This window comes from Momordica charantia (genome assembly GCF_013281855.1).
Source record: "Momordica charantia cultivar OHB3-1 chromosome 6 unlocalized genomic scaffold, Mcharantia_2.0 BLBB01000006.1, whole genome shotgun sequence".
NCBI classification, from domain to species: Eukaryota; Viridiplantae; Streptophyta; class Magnoliopsida; order Cucurbitales; family Cucurbitaceae; genus Momordica; species Momordica charantia.
The window spans coordinates 14,416,528-14,433,584 of NW_028275164.1; the positions used below are offsets into that span (position 1 = coordinate 14,416,528).

Consider the following 17,057-nt stretch of genomic DNA (forward strand, 5'->3'; position numbering starts at 1 on the left):
CCTTGAATATACACAAGTTTCATAAACTAAAACCTATCATGAATTAAAAACAAAATAGCATAGTTTCATCAATAAGGTAAACAAGCAAAGAACAAAAAAGAAAACGATTGTAGAGCAGAAATTGTATAGCAGAAACAACATAGTTTCATCGACGGCAGTAGAGGCAAGTTGGGCGTAAATTGTAGAGCAGAAACAGACCAAACTAAGAAGAAAACGATTTGAGACAATACCTAGGAAGGAAGAAGCAGGCGAAGGAAAGAGCGTGAGAAATGGGCAGTACAACGGAGCGATGGCGCTGGACGGCAGACGAAAGTGCGACGGTAGCGGACAGTTTTCGAAAGCGGCGGACGACAGACCATTTGACTTGGCGGCTTCGAAAGAGAAGGAGACAAGGAGGGAAAAAAGAGAAGGAGACAAGGAGGGAAAAGAAAAGAGGATTAGGGATTTCAAATCCCTTTCCCAATTGTTCATTTAGAAAAAATGGTAAAAATTTTTAGTTTTGTAATTATAATTATTTAAAAAGACAAAATTTTTAAAAACTTTTTAATTTAAAAACAAAAGTATACTTTTATAAATTAAATAGGCTAGATTCAATTTTCCCCATCTATTTAGAATAATATTTATAAAAATAAAACAATATTGCTAGACAACTACTGGGAAAGTCCATTTTTTCTGACTCTTTCTCAAAAGAGTCAGGAGTTGTAATTTTTAATAAAAATATTACTTATGCTATTTTAAAATGGTCAGGAATATTAATATGTGTCGACTATTTCGAAAATTTTCGGGAATTGTAATATTTAAAAAAAATTAAAAACAATAGCGCACAACAATTTATTAAAATATTGATGTAAAGTCCACTATTTGACTTTTTTCTAAAAATAGTCGGGAGTGGTAATTAAAAAAAATCAAGAACAAATTTTGTGCTCCTATATAATAAAATAGTCGGGTATATATAAACCTCTCCCGACTATTTCAAAAATCGTCGTCGGGAGTGGTAATATATAAAAACGAAATTTTACTCGACTATTAGGCAAAAGTGTCGGTAAGACTAACTTCACCCAGTGTCGATAATAAAAGCGTAAAAAATATATTCCTTTCCTGATTATTTTAGTCAATAGTCGGCAGAGTCTCAACTATTATTCTTTAATCGGGAAAAAGATGTTTGCCCAGCGTCGAGAATAAAAGCGTTGGAAAAAACTCATATCGCTTGTAGTGTCGGCGATTGATTATGTGAATTTGCGTCATCTAGGTAACGGATCTTGAACGACGGCGTGAGGAAGATAATGAACTTTTGGTTTTTTTAGAAGAACATCGAAAACAGATGAAGAAGTTCGCAAAATGGCGTGGTTTGATTTAATTTATTTTAATTGCAATTACCTACAATGAAAAAATGATTACTATATTAATATTATACTTGAACATTTCATAAAATCAGCTTATTTTGTTGGTGTTTGGTGTACACATGTGTCCATAAGTCTCAGTGGTCTTGAGCGTTCAATTCACACAAGTAACTAAATATGTTATCATTATATATATATATTTTACAAAAAGAAATATTTACTAAGTTTTTATTTTTCATTTTATTGACTGGTTTCTATTTTCTTTCAAAAAGTTACTATTAATATTCTTAAAAATTTAGACAAGAATCTAATAAAAAAACAAATTCTCAAGACTAAGATTTAATTAAAAAAAATTCTATCTAAACTTCAAAATTTTATGTTATAAAAATTTAAAACTTCATGAACCTAACTAGTTCCAATTTAAATTCAAATTAATTCCTAACCATTCGATTAAGTTGACTACCTTTCATTCCAATAAAAAAAATCAGGGTATAATTTAAATATAAATATTTTATTTACGGAATGCTTGGTGAAACTAGAATTAACTTATATTATTTTTTTTATAAAAATATATTAATAGAGGGTTGAAAAAAATAATTTAAATTCATAGGGCTCAAACTCGGGACCGAAGAGAGGAAGGGCACAATTACGCAGGATAAGCATACTACTATAACAAATATCATTTTCTACTTGTTTCATAGAGTATTTGGGGAAACTATTAAGCATAAATCTATACTCGATGCGACCGGACAATCCCGAAAGAATTAATATCGTCAACAAAGCTGCAATTTTTCCGACAGAAATGAAACGCGCTCAAAATCATTTGTTTTTGTATGTCATACATTCTCAAGATGGTCTAGGTAATTATCATGGAATACTTGAAATTTTTTTATTTTCATTGACAATTATAAAATGTCATAAAAGCATGAAAATTTTCGTAAATTGTCGTTTTTTCCTCCAAAATCGCGCCTCCACCATTTCGTGACAGTTTTCCACTGTCATTGAAATTTCGATTTTCGCGACAGTTTTTAACTGTCATAAAACTTACAAAATCTGAAAAATAGCGTTTTTTCCCGTAAAAAACGGGCTCCCATCATTTAAGACAGTTTTTTTTTTCATCCAAACTTTTTTACTGTTCACAACTGTCATGGAAGACAACTTTCTACTAGTGGTTAAATGCTCAATTTGCAAGCCAAGACAAAATTTTGTTTTTGCGAGATCTTTCATCTCAAAATATTTTTTAAGATATTCAATAGCCTTTGAAAGCTCTTCAGGAGTTCCAATTGTATTCAAGTCATCAACATACACAGTTATAATAACGAATCCCAATTGTGATTTCTTTATAAAAACACAAGGACAAATTGGATTATTTTGATATCCTTATTTCAACAAATATCCACTAAGGCGATTATACCACATTCGTCCTGATTGTTTTAATATCTGTAACTTTATTGAATACAAGTCCCGAGAACTTGGATTATATGTTTTGGGTATCTTAAATCCTTCAGGGAATTTCATATAAATGTCATTATCAAGAGATCCATATAAATATGTTGTGACTAGATCCATAAGATACATGTCAAGACTTTCAAACCCAGTCAGACCAATTAAATATCTCAATGTAATCGCATCCACTACCGACGAATATGTCTCCTCATAAACAATACCAAGTCTTTGCGAAAAACCTTGTGTAACTAGTCTTACTTTATATCTTGTGACCTCATTATTTTTATTTCTTTTTCTTACAAATACACATTTGTATCCTACAAGCTTAACATCTTTTAGTGTTCGGACTACTGGTCCAAAGACTTGACGTTTTGAAGGTGAGTTTAATTCTGTCTGGATTGCTTTTTTCCACTTAAGCCAATCCTTTCTTTGTTGACATTCTTTGATAGATTTTGGTTCAGAATCCTCACTTTCGGATAAAATGTCAATAACAACATTATAAGTAAAATTTTTATCAATAACTACATTACTTCGGTTCCATCTGTCGCAACGTCATCGCGACGCGGAGCCGCCGACGTCATCCGTTGAAGGGTCTCTTTCGAGATAAGGGTTTGGAGTCGCCACCAATCATCTATGAGGTGTGATTGGTTACCTAAAAATAAAAACAAGGTCTGCGAAAACAGATTGTTGGTTCGGGAGTCGACTGAGCGTAGGGAAGGTGCTAGCACCCTACGACACCCATTTGAAAACGGTACCACATTTTGTCAAAAATTATCCCGTTATTTTATTTGGTCCAAAGAAAAATGTTTTTATTTTATTTTAAATGTCTCATATTATATTAATTCACATTTTGTAATAAGATATGAATTAATAGGTATGAGTGGCACGAAAGCCATTACAAAAATTAAGCACCTTGAGAATACTGGAAGGTTCCAATTCTCGTCATTGAAGTTTTTGAAATGATTATTTAGTAAAATGAAAAATTAAAAAATAATAAAAATTAAGGGGCATAAAAGGGCTTAAACTTGGATTGTAAATGATAACAAACAAGTCTATTGTCATTTTGCCAACACCTAAAGATATAAATTAAGTTTTCTTTTTTAAAATACAAATCTTCTATTTTTTTTAAAAAAAAAATTTATTTTAAAGATTTTTTTAAATGAAATCCTTTTAAAGATAAACGGTTTTCAAACGATTTGAAATTTTTAAAATTCATTTTATCTTAAAACAAAATTTAATTTAAAAAAAATCTATTTTTGTTTTAAAACAGAGTCCTATTTTTTAAAAAAACCTTACCTTTTCTAAATATTTTAATTTTAAGACTTTTCTTGAAAAAAAATTATTTTTACTCATTTACTAATTTAAAGACATTTATTTTAAGAAAAAAACCAAAACAAGTTCTTTCACCATCATTCAAAAAGAAATTTAGAAAGAAAAAAAAAAAAAACAAAAATAAAACTTTAGAATAAACTTTTATTTTAAAATTCACCTTGTTACATTTAAAACAAAATTTAAAAAAAAGAATTTTACTCTTCTATCTTTTTTCAGAAATTTATTTAAAAAACTTTCCGCTTATTTTTAAAAGACCTTTTATTTTTGTGCTTTATTTGCATTTTAATAAACAAGTTTAAAAGTTAAAATAAAATCATCTTTTATATACCTTATTTAAAATAAAATTTTTCCAAAGAAAGGATTTCTCTTTCAAAACCCACTGTAGCCAGAAAATGGGTAGCCCAAAAGATGAACGACTATGCCGAAGTCCTATCGTGCCGGTGTCGGGGTTCTCTGGTTTGCTATGGCGTCGATAGGGCTGCCGGTGTCGGAGGCTTTGCCGTCGTGCTACCGGAGTCTCGGTCATCGGAAGCTACGGGTGTCGCCGAAATGGACCGACAGGGGTGGTCGCTGGGGGATTGCGCCACCGCTCGTCACCTACCAGGAACGTGTCGCCTTTCGTGGCTGGTGTAGATCTGGTGTCGCCGGAAGAATAGCTCGCGTCAAGGCGTCACCGGCCGTCGGGGTTTTGAGAGGAGCCGCAGTTACACAACCTGCAACTCACGTTGCCGCCGTGGGAAGTTGATGGGTCGCTGGTGCCTAGGATATACTCGTCGGGATGTGAATTTGGGAGAGGGGTTTGAGTGTGGGAAGGAGGAAGAAGACCAAGGAAGAAGATGAGTTCGAGAGAGAGAAAGAGGGCAAAGAGAGAAAAGAAAAAATAAAAAGGAAAAGGAAAATGGGTCTTTGAAGAGAGAGAAAAAGTAATAAACTCTAATTTTTGCTGTTTGTTTTCTACTGGTGTGTCCCTGTTCTCTGTACTGCTTCTCCTCCTTAAATACCAGGAAAAAGAATCCAACGGTAATATTGTAGTCAAAAAAGCTTAGAGAAAATAGGGGGAGAAGAAAGCCACGTAACATTTTGACAGAGAGAAAAGATAACAAACTTGAAAACTTATTTCCTTTTTTTAAAATAAAAAAAAATCTTTTTATTTAAAACACATTCTTTATTTAAACGTAAATCTTTATTTATTTATTTATTTATTATTTTGATTATAAAACAAATTCTTTTGAAACAGAATCTTATCCAGACCAATTTTCAAAATAAATCTAACATTTTTTAGTTTAAGTTAATTTAAATTTTATCTTAAAACTAATAATAAACTAAAATGATGTTATTTTTAACAAAAACCATTAAAATCAAACTTAATTAAATAATAATAACAAAATAAATATAAAATATAATAAGCCGGACCAAATACGGAGTCTACAGCTTGCCCCCTTTTGTGTATCCTTGCAGAACTAAAAGAGTAGACAAAGGCAAAAGACAAAGTATTTGGGAGGCAAAAATTTTATTCAGACAAGACAAGATAGAGATGGATCCAGCTTGACACTAGGCGGGATCTCAACATGCAAAGAACCTCGTACTTAATACAGGCTTTAACCTCTATCTTGGATCGGGTTTGATTTAATCGACATGATAAGTGCGATGGACCTGGCTTGACACAGGCTTCGACCACAATCTTGGATCGGGTTCGATTTAATCAAATGATAAAATGCAACGGACCTGGCTTTATCAACAGGCTTCGACCTCGACTTGGATCGGGTTCGATTTAACCGAAAGATAAAATGCAACGGACCTGGCTTTAACAACAGGCTTCGACCTCGACTTGGATCGGGTTCGATTTAACCGAAGATAAATGTTTGATCACAAAAATTACCAAGCTTACAAGCTCGGCTTGGACGAAATTATGACCTTGAGGATGAGCTGAATTTTTCTGAGCAGGATACTGGTAAGAGAAAACACTCTGACGCCAAGTCCGGAAGAATCCGAGTTGTATTAGAGAGAAAATATAGTGTTTGCGTACCTTTGATAGAGGCAAATGGTTTCTATATATAGGCAGGGTCTCTGACAGGATTATTGAAGGCCTCAACGGCCATTTAAGGTAAGCTTGAATCACAACATGCTATCGTGGAGTTTGTCGAAATATGAGGCTAAGCGAGACACATCTAGGTCAGTTCAAACAAAGTATGGGAACGGGACAAAAGTAAATCTTGGTCGGATCAGTCATAACGGCACCGGCTCGAAAGACAGTCGAAATACCTAGGTGATAAAACTTGACTTCACAAACTTAATGACCCGTGTGAGGTAGAAAACTAGCTCCAAAAGATTAAAATGCAATTTCTCAAAAAAAAAAAAAAAAACTGCAGTTATTTGATTTACTAAAGGTTTATTATCTAAGTGCAGGACTTGGAATATCCTCCTAAAAGCTAAGTGCATGAGATATGCACTTTGACACATGACAATAAGACTAACAAAAACCACGTGTTCATGCTAATGGGAACTTCCAGTGCCATCATAGCGGGAGTCTGACATCCGAGCGAGAGATTAGACCAATTTTATTTACCTTGGCAACCGACATTTCACTGCGTAGGTACCTTGTTGCTGACAATTGAGCGTGGCCTATCACTAGCTCTAACTCTAAAGGCCGAGAAAAAGTTAAAGACATCCGCAGGAGGCTTCACGGGAAGCTGCTACGCAACCTTTGCAGCAATTATCTTAGGACGGATGGTGCATCTACAAATGTGTATTGCCCCCAATGTCATGAATGACAAATGATGCTCCATTTTACTTTCCATTTATTCTTATCATTTGACAATGTGTGACAGTATATGATCTGTTTTTTATTTCGTTTAACCAATGAATTTGACCGTCGACGCATGCTGCAATAATGTATATGCAATCCTAGATGGTTGCATCATGTATGTATGATACTCATTTTTATTTTGGCTCAAACAATAGAATGTGATTATGAATGTACAATGCATGATACTTAAATTTTCATAATCTAATCATGATATGATAACTTTTTTTTTTTTTGAAGAATATGTATGCAAGTGATGTGAATGCATGATTTGTGAAAATATGGTTGAGAGAATTTTTTTTCCATATTTTGAAAAAGATACTACTTTTTTGTATAATCTCATCCTTCTTATTAGCAATGATTTAGCAAAGAATCAAATGAGAAAAGGTAATGTCAACATTGGAAGAAACACATCAACTGTTTTTTTTTTTAATGCTTTCACTCGATCAAGGTAATTTTTCAAACTATATCAGGCTTGGTGGGCTTCTTTTGTAGAGGTAACTCATGTGCCAGTTTAGAATAATTCATAGCATTGTACATCTTGCTTGATTAAACTGTTTCATAACCTCGACCTTGCAACTGACAAGAGTGTTGGATGGATTTGGCTTTATGAACAAACGAGGATGGAAACCATGATTTTCCATCATGCTTAACGATGAGAGAAGTCAGCGAGCTTCCTTTTTAAAGAAAAGGAACAAAGAGTTCAAAGATATTTTGTCAAATCTCTTGAACAATAAAATATTGAATTTTTTTTTTTTTTGAAGCTTTTATAAGAGATTATGACCAAGTGAATAGAAGAGTCCAGTTCTTTGGATAAGTGACCTTGAGAATGGGTTGCGTAACTCCCCAAGAGTTCATCTCGTGTATCTTGCCCCTTTTTGAGTTTAGCTCAAGATCTTTGATAAAAATATTCTTTCTCGCCTTTAGCTTCACTTTATGGTTATGTTGCTGCAACCCACTTTTTGAATGTAAGGCTCTCTTTTAACCTTTGCTCCGAAGTGCAGTTGATGTAGTCCACTTTTGAATTCAAATGACCTCTTTTTTTCTCAAAGTGAAGAAGATTTTGTGCGAGGAGAAATGTAACAATATCAGTCTGAAAATGATCTTTGCCTCAAAGCTTTGTATAATGTAGTTACAAATTTGCCTCGACATAGCATTGCTCGACTTTGCCCCAGTCTGAAGATTTGCAAAGAAGATTGCTTCAATCATTGAACTAAAGCACTGTCATGGCCTTAGACGAAGTTTTTTTTTTTTTTTTTTTGGTCAGACACAACCCTTTTATAAAAAAGGGTGCAATCACATATAAAAAGTTGATCATGCGTAGTCGCCTTTTGCAACTCTAATTGCTGTTCCAAATTATGTATTTGCTACTGCTCCAGTAAAAACTGTTCTCAAACGAAACTTATCAAACTGAGATCTTGAGACTATTTGTCAGGTTGCTAACTTCCTAATTCTCAAAATCACTATCCTCGGTCTTGGAATCACTTTTGCTCAAAAGAAGAAAGTACATGCAGGATTAAGATAGAAGAACAATAGAAAGTGAAAGAATGAAGTCATAGTAGGGAAATTTTGAGCAAGTACAAGTACAAATTCATGAAGCGGTCAATCATAAGATCCCAATGTTATTTTATTACCTTCAAAGTTCTTAGGGTAACATGTGGATAATTTTGGATATTTACCACGCAATTAGATGTGATAGGTTTGGTAAAAGACCTTTATGGTAAGTAGGTAAATATTGATATTCCTTACAAAAATTGTATGTGACGGGCTCAGCAAATGATTTTTTTTTTGCAGTAAATGGTCAACTCTCAATGTTGACTATATTTACCACATATCGGTAGGCTAGGCTCAAGGTAGATTATGCTTAAAGCAGGCCAAGCTCAAGGTTTTACAGGGAGTGAGTAATTTTGGTATCTCACCTCAATAGGCATGCTTGCCCCAGTATGAAATTTGGTGGTTTACTGGTTCGCACATGAGAAGAAATACGAAGGCCAACATAAAGCTACTTTGAGTTAGGGTTTAGCCTGAGAACAAAGCTTGGTAAAATTATATCTCATTGAGGACCTTGAAGGCATTCACACAAATTTTTCATTTTTCAATTTTTTTTTGATTATTTTTCCAGTTTTTTCCCGTTTCCTCCAAGTGACTTACAATGATTGTTTGATTCTTACTAAAGTCTCAACTAACAAGAATGATAAAAGTAGACCATATTAAAAATATTATTGAGAAACTTCAAAACATGTAATTTCCTTTTTATCGCGAGCATTTAAAAAAAAAATTGTTTCTGTTTTTTTGTTTTTCAACCGATGACATCATATGAGTGATGCGTGAATGAATGTATGACTTTAATTTTTCTCTAGATGATGTTATGCAAATGTTAGATCACAAATTAGGGGAAACTTTTTTTGAAATTATTATCAACACGTGAACTGACGCATGCATGGAACGATAGATGTTTTTTTTTATTTAATTTATGGACGACATGCAGAATGATGAATGCAAGATATATTCTTTTAGTTTATGATAGGGGTTTTTAGTTTAACTTTTCTTACAGGAAGAAAAAAAACGTATTTAAATATGCTCCAAAGTTCCGTAATGATATGATGCATATTTCATGTCATTATTTGTTTTTTAAAGCAATATTTCATGGAATTATTAGTGTATGTAAATGCATGCAAGATTCTAACTCAACCCAAGGGAGAGACATGAATATGCATGACATTTAATTCTAGGGTTAAAACTTAACTCCTAAGTGAGTAAATAAGTTTGAAAGTGTTTATGTGCCTACAACAGGGACATTTATAACCCTTTTGAAAGGCAACACTTCTACCGAAAACTTAAACAAATAGACAGGAAGAAGTAAGGTAAATGATTTTTTTATTCTTTTCCTTTATTTTTTTAAAAAAGTGGTTCATTTAAAACCTTATGGTTAAAACTCACAATCAACCCTAAAAGACAAAATGTCATGAATGACATAACAACCCACATAAGATGCAATATGAATATGGTGTGCAGTTATGTACTAATGCATCCTATAGAATAATGGCCCTCAAATCTTCCATATGCTTTGGCAATATGGCCGACTTGAGTGGAGGATTTCATGTGCCTGCACGGGAACCGAAATTCCACGAAGGTCACACTACTCAGTCTCCGATCTAATCCTAAAGGTAATGCCCGAGTAGGAAGCTTGTGAATTTGTGTGATATTCATGAATAATGCAAACTTACAAAAACAAATAATTAAAACACAAAATGTGCAATAAAAAAAAGAATGAATCAAAATATTTTATAATGGATAGTAACTGACAAAAATAATGGCTTGACTCTCTAAAGTCCCTAGTGGAGTCGCCAAGCTGTCGCAACGTCATCGCGACGCGGAGCGGCCGACGTCATCCCCTGAAGGATCTCTTTCGAGATAAGGGTTTGGAGTCGCCACCAATCATCTACGAGGTGTGATTGGTCACCTAAAAATAAAAACAAGGTCTGCGAAAACAGATTGTTGGTTCGGGAGTCGACTGAGCGTAGGGAAGGTGTTAGCACCCTACGACACCCGTTCGAAAACGGTACCACATTTTGTCAAAAATTATCCCGTTATTTTATTTGGTCCAAAGAAAAATTTTTTTTATTTTATTTTAAATGTCTCGTATTATATTAATTCACATTTTATAATAAGATATGAATTAATAGGTATGACTGGCACGAAGGCCATTAGAAAAATTAAGCACCTCGAGAATACTGGAAGATTCCAATTCTCGTCATTGGAGTTTTTGAAATGATTATTTAGTAAAATGAAAAATTAAAAAAATAATAAAAATTAAGGGGCATAAAAGGACTTGAACTTGGATTGTAAATGATAACAAACAAGTGTATTGTCATTATGCCAACACCTAAAGATATAAATTAAGTTTTCTTTTTTAAAATACAAATCTTCTATTTTTTTAAAAAATTTTATTTTAAACATTTTTTTAATGAAATCCTTTTAAAGATAAACAATTTTCAAACCATTTGAAATTAAATTCATTTTATCTTAAAACAAAATTTAATTTAAAAAAAATCTATTTTTGTTTTAAAACATAGTCCTATTTTTTAAAAAAACCTTACCTTTTAGATATTTTAATTTTAAGACTTTTCTTGAAAAAAAAAATTATTTTTACTCATTTACTAATTTAAAGACATTTATTTGAAGAAAAAAAACCAAAACAAGTTCTTTCGCCATCATTCAAAAAGAAATTTAGAAAGAAAAAAAAAACAAAACAAAACAAAAATAAAACTTTAGAATAAACTTTTATTTTAAAATTCACCTTGTTACATTTAAAAAAAATTAAAAAAAAAAAATTTACTCTTCTATCTTTTTTTAAGAAATTTATTTAAAAAACTTTCGGTTTATTTTTAAAAGACCTTTTATTTTTGTGCTTTATTTGCATTTTAATAAACAAGTTTAAAACTTAAAATAAAATCATCTTTTATATACCTTATTTAAAATAAAATCTTTCCCTTTCTTGAAAAAGGATTTCTCTTTCAAAACCCACTTTAGCCAGAAAATGGGTAGCCCAAAAGATGAACGGCTGTGCCGAAGTCCTATCGTGCCGGTGTCGGGGTTCTCTGGTTTTCTATGCCGCCGATAGGGCTGCCGGTGTCGGAGGCTTTGCCGTCGTGCTACCGGAGTCTCGATCGTCGGAAGCTACGGGTGTCGCCAAAATGGGCCGGCAAGGGTCGTCGCCGGGGGATTGCGCCGTCGCTCGTCACCTACCAGGAATGTGTCGCCTTTCGTGGGTGGTGTAGATCTGGTGTCGCCGGAGGAATAGCTCGCGTCAAGGCGTCACCGGCCGTCGGGGTTTTGAGAGGAGCTGCAGTTACACAACCTGCAACTCACGTTGCTGCCATGGGAAGTTGATGGGTCGCCGGTGCCTGGGATATACTCGTCGGGATGTGAATTTGGGAGAGGGGTTTGAGTGTGGGAAGGAGGAAGAAGACCAAGGAAGAAGATGAGTTCTAGAGAGAGAAAGAGGGCAAAGAGAGCAAGGAAAAAATAAAAAGGAAAAGGAAAATGGGTCTTTGAAGAGAGAGAAAAAGTAATAAACTCTAATTTTTGTTGTTTGTTTTCTACCGGTGTGTCCATGTTCTCTGTACTGCTTCTCCTCCTTAAATACCAGGAAAAAGAATCCAACGGTAATATTGTAGTCAAAAAAGCTTAGAGAAAATAGGGGGAGAAGAAAGCCACGTAACATTTTGACGAAAGAAAAAGATAACAAACTTGAAAACTTATTTCCCTTTTTTAAAATTAAAAAAAATCTTTGTATTTAAAACACATTCTTTATTTAAACGTAAATCTTTATTTATTTATTATTTTGATTATAAAACAAATTCTTTTAAAACATAATCTTATCCAAACTAATTTTCAAAATAAATCTAACATTTTTTTAGTTTGAGTTAATTTAAACTTTAACTAATAATAAAGTAAAATGATGTTATTTTTAACAAAAACCATTAAAATCAAACTTAATTAAATAATAATAACAAAATAAATATAAAATATAATAAGCCGGACCAAATACGGTATCTACACCCTCTTTGTCCCATCATGACATAGTTTATTGATATGTCATTATTATCCTCAGATACTTGATCTTTCTCAGTATGTTTATGAGTAGTCATGTTTAAGATTTCTTCTGAAATATCCATATTCTCAATTGAGTCATTTTGATTATTGACTACATACCATAGCATATGTTAAAATTTATACTAATTAACACTATTTAAGTTAATGAATGAAAGGTATTTTTTTATACATTATATTTGCAATTACATATTTTGACACGAATATTTTTAAAACTGAAGTTACCCACTTGAAGTTTTAAAAAAATCCCCCAAAAAATACTATTTACCTGTATTAAAATTCCATTAGCCTTTTCTAAAATAAAGCTAATGACTTGTATAAACTTATAGCTCTACAATGTGATGTGTGATTGAGAATTTTTGGGTGCCAAATAAAGAAGCTTGGTGAGCCTTGGAAGATGTAGTCATGGTAAGATCCATGGTTGAACTCTATCGACAGCAGATAAGCAGTGTGCTCCAGAGAAGATGAGTTGGTTTTGGATAGAAATTGGACGGATGGATGACTAATTGAGGGGAGGCTTAGTGGTAATTTGTTCGAGGTGAGGATTGTAAACAGATGAATAACTATATTCCAGCAAGATACAAGTGGTATCTCGTTCTAGGGGAGGATTGTTGGAATTTCAAGGAGGATAAACAAAGTCTCACATTGGTTAGAGAAGAGATTGACCCATGGTATATAGATGAGGACAATTATCTCCATGTATATCCTCAACCAAAATGTCGTATGTTCAAATCTCCACCAAAAAGCCTACGAGACTTGTTATATATATATAGGGAGAAAATATATATCAAACTAAACAACCGAAGAGAGGAAAGAGAACCGAAGAAGCAGCGGACCTGAAGAGAGGTAAGTGGGTCAGGGTCTAGTGGCGCAGGCCGACCATAACCGACCCGGGGTCAGCGTCGATCAGTGCTCTCCAGTGTGACCCAACCCCCGTGCAAGCTCGGTCCGAGTCGACTTGGCCTCGTCCTGAATGCAGCATGATGTCCACTCCGTTTAAGATCTCCTGAGTGCATAAGGATTTAACTTAGGTAAACCCTAAAGGGATTAGGGTTCGACTGATGTAAATCCTGAAGGGATTAGGATTCGACCTCTATAAATACGACGGTAAGCTAAACCTTAGAGGTATGCCTAAAAACCCTACTCTCTGTACCCGCATTAGAAAAGAAGGTTGAAGGAATGCACCAGAGCATGTCCCTGCTTCTGCAAAAGCTCGAGCAACATAAGGTGGAACAACCAGCGCTTGTTCGCGATCCACAAAAGGGTAAAGCTCCGATGATTGAAGGAGTTGGGGAGAAAACTAGCTATGCACGGAGCAAACTGAAGATAAAAGGAAACGACAAACCCCGAACCAACATCCTCGGTCGGTCAGCTCGACACGCAGCTGTACGACAATAGAGGTCTGTCGCGCCCAACGAAAACAAGAGCAACCCAGTTGATCGAGCCGGCCTCGGGCATACTACTGTCGACAGAAGAAAACCATCCAGTCGAACCGTGCGATCAGAGATACAATGAGGAGGACACCAAGACAAGAAATTTGGTCTCAAGGAACTGATAGACCAGGTAGACTCTCCCTTTACGGAGAAAATAATGAAGGAAAAAGCTCCTCCGAAGTTCAAGCTACCTACCATCACACAAAACGACAGTTCGACATATCCCATTGATCACCTCGATGCATACCGAGAATGGACAGATATTTACGACATAACGGAATCCTTTAGATGTAGAGTGTTTTCTTTCACTCTGGCTGGCTCGGCACGCGTCTGGTTTTGACCGTTGAAAAGAAAGTTGATTTCAAGCTTCAAGGAATTGGCGAGGGCATTTGTCACCCAATTTGTCGGAGGACGGATTAGAAGCAAACCAGTAGCATACCTACTGACTATCAAGCAAAAGGCGACAGTAGCCTCAAAGACTATGTAGCTCGGTTCAATGAAGAGAAGCTACAAGTGGATGGTCTGACAGATGTAGTGGCACTGCTGGCCTTTGTATCCGATGTGAAAGATGAGCGATTGGTATTTTATTTTAGGAAGAGAACTCCAGGCACTTTTATTTTCTTTTAGGAAGAGAATTCCAAACACTTTCTCGGAGGCTTTAAGCCGAGCCCAGAAGTACATGAGTGCTGGAGAATTAATTCACTCAGGGCGTGACCCTGAACGAGAACGGGCGGATTATAACGCAAAGAGAGAGAGGCCTGGAGAAAACCGACATGGATCAAGCTAGGAGAGGTTAGATAGTGGACATGGTCGACTAGTCCAGCAGGATCCTCAATGAAAATTTGAAAAATACACTTCAATAATGGTCTCACTCGAACAGGTTTTGATGGAAATCAAAGACGAGAGACTACTCAAGTGACCTGACAGGGTAAAAGCATCATCCAGTAAAAGGAGTAGAGGAAGGTATTGTTTATTACATAGAGATCATGGCCACACGACACATGACTGTCTCGACCTCAAAGAAGAAATAGAAGACCTCATTTGAAGAGGTTACCTCACGGAATATTTTTTATGAACAAATAATTTTAACACAAAATTATTCAATGAATTAGAGATATATTTCAAGCACCCTAATTAATTAATTATAACGTAGGGATTCACCATAAACATGAAGAACAAATTAGTGCAATTAATTTATGCAAATTATGATAACGAAAATTAATTGCAAAAATTAAATAGAAAATGGTTAAAGAAAATGACACCGAAAGTTATATTGGTTCAGCAAAACTGTCTACTCCACTCCCCAAGCTCCTCTTGAATATTCTATTGAAGAAAACGACTTTTTCCATGGCTTAGAGTCCAACCGGTACAATGTTCTTTCTCCACGAGCAATAACAAACCCCATCTTTTCCACGATTCAGGATCAAACCGTTACAATGCTCTTTTTCGGACTCAAGAGCTAACCCTTACTGTAGAATTGGAAATTTGAGAACACACTTGCAAACTCCCTTGAAGAGTGGATATAAACTTTTATTTTATTTTATAATAGGGGTAAAGACCCTTTCTTTATTTCGATATATATTATATAGTTTCATGAAAGTTCAAGAACATACACCCGTTCCAAGAGATACATACATTTGTAACTCTTCTTCCTCTCAATCTTTAAATTGCTTTTGAAGAGCATCAATGACGTGCTTGTCAACTTGGAAGGCCTTCATAAGAACATCAATGGAGATTGGAGGATCAGATCCAAACACAGCATTAGCAATGGTGATAACACCTGGGTTTTGGCTGCTGAGTCCAGCGAAGGCAAGAGCTGGGCCATGACCAACATTGAACTGGAAGTGGATGAGACCAATGGGAAACACAAACACATCTCCTTTGTGAAGCACTTTGGTGAAGAGTTTGTTGGGGTTGGAGGTCACAAAACCGACGAGGAGAGTGCCTTCGACGACAACGAGAATTTCAGTGCCTCGTGGGTGGGTGTGGGGTGGGTTAAGCCCATATGGAGCATAGTCCAGCCGAGCCAAAGAGATGCCAAGAGTGTTGAGTCCAGGGAGTAGGTCAACATTTACTAGAGTCACATTGGAGCCCTGTTTGTTCATTGTGTTTCCAGGAATGTTAAGTCCTCGAAAAACAAAGTCTTCAGCTTTCACAAGCTTTGGGTCCTTGCAGAACTTCCCATTCACAAACACTGAATTCCACCAAAAACAAAAGATAAAAAAGGTGAAATAATAAATACATAAATAAGGCTCTGTTTGATAAGATTCGAATAAGATTGGTTCTTTAGATTTATGTGTGAATGTAGGTGGAAACCAATTATGCATTCGTGGTCTTATGTTTTATACATTTGTACACATGAAGATGAAATGCACATTTACGTGAGGTTTCAAGTAAATGGGAAAAAATTACCTTTGTCGTAGTTTAATAACAAAGGCCCAATTCTAGCATATTTCGGTAGATATCACACTATTATTATCATTATCAATATAATTACTGCCCTTAGATATATTTTTGTATGACAATAGTTAAAATTTGTACAATACCATTTCCTCCCACCCTCCTGAACAAAAAGAAAAAGAAAAAGAAAAAGAAAGTTGAAGTTTTTTAATTCGACAGTGATTCACAATGAGAACAAGAGACAAGAAACAATAACATGAAAGATATCAATATGGTTAGAAGTTACCAGCAGATTTGTAGTCCATGGGTTCATCAATTGCTACACAGAAGTCTTGAAGAGGGCTGGGATCATAACAAGAAACAAAGATTGCTGCCTGTAAAACAAGGAGGAAGATGGCCGAAGAAGAAAACCCAATAAAACCCTTCATAGTTAATTATTTGTATATTGAGAGAACACCAAGTTTATGTATTTGATGCAAATCTTGTCATTAGTTCAACTCTATTTATAGATGGATGGACTTGGATTTAAAGTACTGTTGTTAGTACTTAACATTTCAACAACAGAAATTTCTTCAACCATCCCTTTGGAATTTTACAATAATATTTCTTTGCTTTATAAGATCCAAATTCAAATGAGGAGACATTTAAATATAGAGATATAATATTGGGGAATAAGTTAAAATTGTC

General features: G+C 34.7%; 1 protein-coding gene across 1 annotated transcript; it reads right to left on the minus strand.

The window, feature by feature from the left end:
* Positions 1–15,487: 15,487 nt before the first annotated feature.
* On the minus strand, positions 15,488–16,857 carry LOC111019890 (germin-like protein subfamily 1 member 13). Its single transcript, XM_022296414.2, has 2 exons — positions 16,657–16,857; positions 15,488–16,164 (listed from the first exon to the last, which is right to left on the minus strand). Exons 1-2 carry the CDS (start codon positions 16,796–16,798, stop codon positions 15,626–15,628), a joined length of 681 nt encoding a protein of 226 aa, XP_022152106.1. The 5' UTR covers positions 16,799–16,857; the 3' UTR covers positions 15,488–15,625.
* Positions 16,858–17,057: the final 200 nt, after the last annotated feature.

What these genes read in the sequence shown, in the direction of transcription:
- LOC111019890 (XM_022296414.2), bottom strand. Translation starts at nt 16,798, where the DNA reads ATGAAGGGTTTTATTGGGTTTTCTTCTTCGGCCATCTTCCTCCTTGTT. An exon ending in CATGGACTACAAATCTGCTG is followed by an intron (nt 16,165 to 16,656) that starts GTAACTTCTAAC and finishes GGTGGAATTCAG; the next exon opens with TGTTTGTGAATGGGAAGTTC.